At 43.7% G+C, this 8,647-nt stretch overlaps 2 protein-coding genes across 2 annotated transcripts; one reads left to right on the plus strand and one right to left on the minus strand.

Annotated features, from left to right (window-relative positions):
• The first annotated feature begins 131 nt into the window (after window positions 1-131).
• Window positions 132-6,195, plus strand: LOC139387358 (integral membrane protein 2C-like). The gene is made up of 6 exons (XM_071133490.1): window positions 132-350; window positions 2,410-2,544; window positions 2,826-3,014; window positions 3,351-3,461; window positions 3,642-3,795; window positions 4,766-6,195. Exons 1-6 carry the CDS (start codon window positions 258-260, stop codon window positions 4,855-4,857), a joined length of 774 nt encoding a protein of 257 aa, XP_070989591.1. The 5' UTR covers window positions 132-257; the 3' UTR covers window positions 4,858-6,195.
• Window positions 6,196-6,908: 713 nt separating this feature from the next.
• Window positions 6,909-7,814, minus strand: LOC139387359 (lysophosphatidic acid receptor 5a). The gene has a single exon (XM_071133491.1). The coding sequence runs from the start codon at window positions 7,812-7,814 to the stop codon at window positions 6,909-6,911; it is 906 nt and encodes a 301-aa protein (XP_070989592.1).
• Window positions 7,815-8,647: the final 833 nt, after the last annotated feature.

Here is an 8,647-nt window from a genome sequence, read left to right on the forward strand (position 1 = left end):
ATAAAACACAATAACATAAAGAACAGGCTAATAAAAGCAACATTTGAATCAACCTCATATGGATGTCGACTATTATTTTGAAAAGTGATAAGGGTATGATTTTTTTCGAGTCCCACATGCGGTTGTTCGTCACAGCTACGCTTATCTGAGGTCAGAAAGGGTCTTGATAGGACGGGGGCGAGAGAACAGTGCAACTATATAATCAACCAGCATCGAATGAGGAAGTCAGTGTATTGAAAAAGATAGACAAAGTGAAGATGGTGAAGATTACTTTCCAGTCGGTCTCGGCGCAGAAAGCAGATAAGGAGCTCGATGGAGACAAAGCCGAGATTCTCATGCCCTATGAACACGTGAGTTCAGCATCTCTTTTCTATGTTGCGTGTTTTGACATACCGTTGTGGAGAAAGAGGGATTTTTTTTTTCTGACCAAGATGCAATAATTAGATTATATCAAGGCTATTTTTCCAAAACAGAACTAAAAGCAGCAGTAGGTCAATTTGCATATAGTACCACAACATAATTTATTGTTAGTATTATTTGTACTATTGTTACCAGCAATGATACACTGTTGCAGTGAAAGCGTTGGAAACACGGATCCAAAAGTAACATTTTAAAACCGATACAAGCTAGACAGCACAGCCGGAGGATGTTGACATTACGTCACCTTCTTAGGGGGGGGGGGGGGGGGGGGGGGGGTGCACGACCACGACACACTGCAGGGGTGTATTCATTCCGCTGATTTTGTTGCAAAACGTTTCTTAAACTGAACGAAATGGGCCGGGACTTACCTTAATTAGTCCAATAGAAACTCTCGTTTTGCTGTTTGCAGTTGCCGTAATGAATACACCACAGATGTAGCCACGAGTCGTAGGCTCTCCTATACAATTTAAGTCGAATAATAGTTATGTTTATCGAAAGCTTTCAAGACAAAACGTTTATAGGTTGATATTGTGAAGTTACATCACATCAATAATTACGATGCAAATTGTGCATACAAATGGAGACGTTATTGCTGCGCTATGGTTACGTCACCGAAGTGGTTTCCCCCGCCAATCCAGAAGGTAGCGCGTGAGGGCCACCTGCGCAGTGGGGTTGTTGTATTATTATTCTTTTTAAATGTAAATGAGGACGCAATGCATTTATTTACATAGTGTAATGTGATTTGTTTTCCTTGTGTCATGATCACCCTAATCTATGCAATCTGATAATACTTCACAGGTGCAATATGGTAGGTACAATATAGGTTTACTTCGGGTGGCTTTCATATGTTCTGTTCATTCAAGACAGATGAAGGAAAGGAGATGAGGAAAGAAACGAAGTCACACTGTAGAGAGTCATAAGACATATGCATTTGGTTACATAACTGTCAGAGAGCTGCTAAAAGGGTGGCCATACTGGATTTGCATTAAAAAAAAGCCTTTGCCAAGTGTTGACTCTTAGTGTTGTTTCTGTTAGCGTTGACACCACAGCTGTAGGTCTGTGTCGTTAGAGAACACCTGGATAGTATAGTGTTTTCCTGCCATTTGTGGCAAACATAGAATTGTATTTCTACAGGTGGCAGAATAAATGCATTGTGAGTTTTGCAGTTGGACTGTCAAACTCTGAGCAACTGTAGGTCTATGAGCTAGATAACTCTACCCTCCATCAGATTTAGAAATATCCTACATTGGGTGGGAGACAGGGGATTCTTGCAAAGGCTTCATAGGATTCGTGTATATACCAAATCTGTATAAAGCCTATGAATACCATCTCCGGCTTGAGATTCCTCTTCCACGCAATCGCTCTGATCTCCCTCCTACCGGAGGTGGTGATGTCACAGCTATAAATAAGGCACTTGGAAGTAGAGGTCTATGAATAGAGCTCCCAGACAACCGTGCCAGCCTCCTTTGCCGTCACTCGGCACACACAACACAATCCGTCTCATCCCGTTTGATCCTCCGTAGTCCCTAGCAACCGTGTGTGGGTACCGTCTCTAGCTAGCGACTAGCGTATCGCTAATAGCGAACAGACTGACGGTAGGGCTGATAGACTGTGGGTGGGCTGTTGGGATGAGGAGCCATCTTCAGCCTAATTCTCAGGGAGAATTCCTCCCTGACTAACCACTTGGCAAGGACAGAGTCATCTCATCACAGACTAAGCAAGCAAGATATGGCTTGGTAGGGTGTAGCACAGGAAAGTGTCGCTGTGTAAGGAGTTCACTCTTAAGATATTATATGACTGATTATTTCTGCTCAGATGAACTTGATGATTTCACAGTCCTGCTTTTCTTCTTGGGTGAAGATCACTGCTTAGCTACTTGAGTGAAGCGGAAACGGCAGTTTCATAGTGGAAGCATCCTGCCGATAATTCTTATCACTCTTATCTAACATTGGCCTGTAGGACTGACCTGTGTATTGTTTCTTCCACCAGGAGCTGGTTCTTCCTCTGAGGCCCAAGAAGTCTCATCTGAATGGACTGCTTTGTCCCACCTTTGGCCTGGTGGTGTTCATGTCAGGACTGGTGCTGGCCTCCATATATGTCTATCGCTATTACTTCATACCACAGGTACTATAATACAACTATACTACACAACTACCACTAGTCACTTATTTTTCATACTACAGGTCAAATAGTATTACTTTTACATACTGCCTCACACACCTTGCTAACCTATACTACTGTACAACTACCAGTAGTAGCTACTACTACCTGCTACATCATACCTCACATATTCAATCATACAGACAGATTGGTTCTGATTGAACCAATGATATAGATATACCACAGATAGATATCCCCCTAACTATCCTAACCCTATTCTGATCTGTTCTCCCTGTGTGTTCTAGATTCCTGAGGACAGTCTGTTCCACTGTAGGGTTCTGTATGAGGACTCTGTGCATGCCCCCATGCACGGCAGACAGGAGCTGGAGGAGAACGTGGGCATCTACCTGGACGACAACTACGAGCAGATCAGTGTGCCCGTACCCCATTTTGGAGGGAGCGACCCAGCAGACATCATCCACGACTTCCATAGGGTAAGAGCCAAGGGAACCTCAGTCATCCCTATGTCAATACACACAGCCAATGTGGAGTATGATACAAGGTAGCCATTTTGTACCAGAAGACTCACCCATTGCCAATTGGTATACATATGAGCATATGCTTCTGAAGAATGTGTCTACAAGGCAATTAAAGTTTTATGAGACCTTTTCTGTTAGGAAGTGTCAGACTGGACTGGAGTGCTGACACTTCCTTCCTCCAACTCTGCTGCAAGACGTGGTTAGCAAATACCTTTCTGCTACTCAAAGGTAAAAAGTTATTCAATACCTCGGAATTGATGATACAAATGTTGCTGTCATTTCTAATTCCAGGGTCTGACTGCGTACCATGACATTGCCCTGGACAAGTGTTATGTGATTGAGCTCAACACCACCCTGGTCATGCCACCACGGAACCTGTGGGAGCTGCTGGTCAATGTCAAGGTATGCTGTTGTGTTATGTCTGTCAGAGGTGTGTGAGTGTGTGTGTGTGTATCCTTCAGAGAGACATTTTGCTTGGGTGTTTGTTTGCGTGTGTATCCTGCAGTAGAACACTGCGGTCATATCTGACTTAATCTGTGTACACCCTGTGATATAAAGTGTGTTTGTCTCCCTCTCCAACAGAGGGGGACATATCTGCCCCAGACCTACATCATCCAGGAGGAGATGGTGGTGACTGGGAGGGTGAGGAACATGAGACAGCTGGGGCCCTTCATCCACCGGCTCTGCTACGGCAAAGACACCTACCGCCTCAAACGCCGACGCGACGCACGCCGACGTAAGTACTACACACACACACACACATATATTATTTTCCCCTCTATCTCACACACCCGTGTACAATTTCGCACTCACACCCACACTGATGTCCTTGTCAACGTGAGATGCATGTAAGTGCTATGCTATCAGTTAGACACTTCCTCTCCTGTACAGAGGAGAGGAGAACAGAAGAGTGCGTGTTTTCACAGTAGTCACTAAGTCAACAGAGAATCCGTGGTTTGATTGACTGTGTGGTGGGAGGAACACTGACCGTCAAGAAGCCTCCACGTGAAACCCATCATCGCAGAGGAAATGGAGATGGCCATGTCGATATCGGAGCTTCCTGTGTGGGCTCAGACAGGGAGTGTGTGTGTGTGAGAGCATGCACATACGTGTATGTGTGTGGGCTCCGCCAGGCGCTAGCCTCCCACAATATGAGTTGTTTGGCAAACTTCCACACACACACCCCTGTATGATTATCATGTCAGAGACATAGCGTGTGTGTTTGTGAGTCATTTCTCCAACACACCATCAGGCAGTGTGCGTGGGGAAGGAAGTGCTGCGCAGTAGGAATTAACTCCGTGTGGCTCTGTGATTGGCCAGTTATAGAACCAGAGCATTGATGTAACATGCTTCCTTGACACTGAACACATATGGACTGATAGGCGACTCCATTGATCCAAGATGAGGCTGGTACCGGTAGTCATGGTAACAGTGAGTGAGGTAGGCAGTGGGCTATAGCTATCTAGTGTTATGAGGATGCCTGTTCATAAACTGTATCATAATGGTTATTAGGCGCCTAAAATGTGGATATATGAACACAAATGGGGAGTGGCCAGTACCTCTGTAACCCAGCACAGCAATAGCACAATAGATATCCGAAACCATATATCAAAAGTTTGTTATAGGTAAAACATAATTGAACATGACACATAACGCTGGATGTAAGCTTTTACCTATCTTCTCTTCTTCTCCATCCCTCTCTCCAGGCATCGACAAGCGCGAGGCGAGGAACTGCCACAGCATCCGTCACTTTGAGAACACCTTTGTTGTCGAGACGGTGATCTGTGACAGGGTCTAACTTTTCCGAGGGAGAAGATGGCAAGATGGCCTCCCTACACCACCAAGCCAACTCTTAAACCATACCTCGCACCTCCCTTAGGCGTTATATTGCACTTTAAAAAAGATTTTGTTTGTCCAAATAGTTATTGGTTTTAATGTTCTTTTATTCCTTATTTTGTCCCAAGTTGAAGGGTTGTTTACTGCTCTGGTGTTGGTTTTATTTGTTTTTGTATTCCAATGGTCTGTATAGTTTGATAATGCCGGTAATGCAGTGAATCCTTAGCTTTTTTGTTCCTTGGGTTTTAATGTCATGTTGCACAGATGTTTCTTTGGGATTTGATATGTCTTAATTTGAGGTCGACGCCAGCATAATCAGATGAGTTGTCTCGGGTTTTTACTTCAATCTATTCAGATTGAGTTGGCATGTTTATCCTTTCTGTATTTTACTTTTCTTCTCTTTGTAACCCTGTGCAGTGTGCGTAACAGTGAAGAGAATTGGGCATAATGCTGCTTCATGCGCTGTGCAGACAGACGTGTTTTTATTGGTCTCTCGGTTCAACCAAAGTGAACCCATGATGATTTCTTGTTGTCCAGAAATGCCCGAAACATACCTCGTATATTTAAAAGTTTTCGCCTGTTATGTAAATCATGAATTGTGTATATGTATTATCCTATAAGCAATATATACTGTATATGCATAGATTTTTTTTATCTAAACTTGTTTTGTGATTGACTGATCATTTCTCTATGGTTTGTCCCTCTTCGTGGTATCTTCCACTCATTGACTCTGTCTGGCTCTCACATGGCTTAGACTGAAGTAGCAGTGCTTTCAATGGGCCAACGGAACCAAATATATATATAGTCAGTAACGCTATGTGGAGTTGTGAGAGTGTTACTTAGGCATATTTGGGGATGGATCTAGCTTTATAAATTTACCTACGGTGGGACAGGTTTTAGAATTCAACTCTTTCTTTCTGCGTGTCTTTGGCTACTTCCTGATTCTGTGTGCACGTGAACACTTCAGGAGAAGGGTGGAGCATTAGGACGTGGTTGTCCTCTTCCTTCTGTCTAGTGGGTTCAGCCTCTTGTCTGCAGTTGAATCCTTGTAGCCAGGTTCCATACCTGCTATCCTGATCTACTATCTCTTCATTTCTTGCCTGTCTTGCTCTCTTAACATTTTTTTTTTACTATACTGGATGATATGAAGGAATTCTGTTGCTGTTTTAAAGGGACCTACCGTATGATGTATATTTTCATGATCTGTCCCCTTCTCTTCTGACTCTCCATGCTGTACTGTCATTTGACTTGTAATAGCTTATCATACCACAGTACCTAATGAATAAACAATTAAACTACACTGCTTATATCTACATTATATCTATAACTACACTGCTTTTATCTTTTTAATTTTCATTGTCCTGTGTGCGTGTTTTAGAGAAACAGAATGACACATGAGAATACAAAGGCTAAATAAACATTGAATATATTTCTTATATAAAAAGAAACATTCCCACAATCCGTCATTCAATTGCGGCAAATCCAAGCACAGAAGTCAGACCAATGACCAATAATCAGAGAAAATAACATTGCTACGTTTCAACTACATCCTCCCTTCAGAGGAAGACAATCAACAGGTTTATAAAACGGCTTTATAAAATATCACAATAAAGGACGAAGCTACAATTTAACAGTCATATACAATATTTGGTACATTATATATCTACGATACTTCAGGGGCTATTAGTGACATCTCTCTTTCCTGCCACACAAGCACACACCACAACTGACATTTCGTTCCCCATCACACTCATAATAGACAGAAGAAAGATGTTTTCACAAAAATGAGACTTTAAGCGATACCGGACAAATGCGGGTGCTTCTTAAGTCAACACCCTAACCAATCTAATTGCCTTCCATTTGCCATTTGACTTCTCACACGCACACATGAATACAGTATAGAAGGTGTAAGAACAAAGTCCACCATTAACTTGTTTAAGACCATCTCTAGCATTCTCACCACTACTAATGCCAGTCCTCCACTACGAGGCAGAACTAGGCAGAACCATGGAATTAAACTCCAGTTCCTGTATTCCCTCTCCCCATCTTCAGAATCTTGGAGCTGAAGTAGTAGATGAGAGGATCCAGGAAGCTGTTAGCACAAGCCAAACAGATAGTTCCAATAAGGAAGTCAAAGAAGGGGAACTGGGATTGAAGGAATCGTAACTTGTGGAGCCCATATAGGACTACTGCAACATGAAAGGGGATGAAACACACTGTGTAGATCAAAAGGTTGATCACAAGCAGCCACACCATCTGGCTCTTATCCATAGAGGAAGAGGATGAGGAGGCCTTCTGCACTCTCAGCTTAAGCACCACGACCACCGTACAGCCCACGATGACAGCGAACGGAATGACATTTCCCACGATAGCAGCCACGCAGATGATATTGAACCCAAAGTGCCACTCATCCTGAGTGTAGCCCTCGAAGCAACTCCACCCTAAGCACTGGTTCTGTCTGGCATGGTGAGTCAGTGCCACTGGCACCGCCATGGCACCAATCAACACCCATATGGCCGCACATGCCTTGCAAGCCACACCGATCCTCCTCAGCGGGCGTGAGCGCAGAGGATAGACCACTGCCAGGAACCGGTCCACGCTAATAAACATGATGAAGAACGAGCTGGAGTAGAGGTTGACGTTAAACAGAGTCCCAGAGACGATGCAGGCCAGGTGTCCATAGGGCCAGTGGCGCCTGGCATAGTACAGGATCCGGAAGGGCATGGAGAGGGTGAAGAGGAGGTCTGAGAGGGCCAGGTTGGCCATGTAGATCAAGGGCACCGAGCGGACCCTCAAGCGGCATAACAGGAGCCAGAGAGAGAGGGTGTTGAGGGGAAGACCCAGGGCCAGCACGATACTGTAGGTGGCTGTGAAGAGAGGGTACCTGTAGTGGGTGATGTTGCAGGTGGCGTTAGTCATCTCTGGAGGACTAGCATGAACTGACACTAAACTGCTACAGCTGTCAGAGCTGGATGTTGAAAGATAAAGGCGGTTCTTTTTTTTTTGCAGTTTATGTCTGTGGTTTCTTCAGATGCAAGTTGCTGAACAGGAAACTCTAGGAAACCCACCCACGCTAGGTTTTCAGCCTTAGGTTCCTCTCTTATTTTTTAAAAGATTGGGTTTGATATTTTATATAAAATACAAAACATACACATACAAACGACGACATTATACAAGCATCACTACATCACACTTGCCCAGACCCACGAGCCCCAACCCATATCTCCATTGTACTTATCACTTTCTGCCACATGACCTCAAACTGCAGGATTTTTTTCTCCCTGTCGTCAATGCTCTTTCCATTTTTAGATATAGTGGATATGGCTGACTTGCTTAAACAAATGTGGTTCTATTGACAATTGAGATGTACAAACTATGGCATTAGGGGACGACGAGCGGATAAGAGGCAATCTGTAATTTAGATTAAGACATCAATGAGCGAGCTAGGATGGACGTAGTCAATATGACTATTTGTTCAGCACTTTTGAAATATACAGCGACAGGATTCAGAACATGGGTCGTTCTGATAGTATTCTCCCTGTACACTAAGTCAGAACCGGAGGATAAATAAAGGGGGCATATAAGTAGACAATGAAAGCTCTTACAATATTACATTTCTCTAAAACAAGTTATGGGCTACATGTGCACCACCAAATCAGAACAGTAGGCTAAATTGTGAGGGGAAAAGGGACCAGTGTGTGGCAGAAGTCATGCTGGATTGACAACATGGCCAAATGTTGAATGGTTATAGC

This window comes from Oncorhynchus clarkii, chromosome 28, assembly GCF_045791955.1.
Source record: "Oncorhynchus clarkii lewisi isolate Uvic-CL-2024 chromosome 28, UVic_Ocla_1.0, whole genome shotgun sequence".
NCBI classification, from domain to species: Eukaryota; Metazoa; Chordata; class Actinopteri; order Salmoniformes; family Salmonidae; genus Oncorhynchus; species Oncorhynchus clarkii.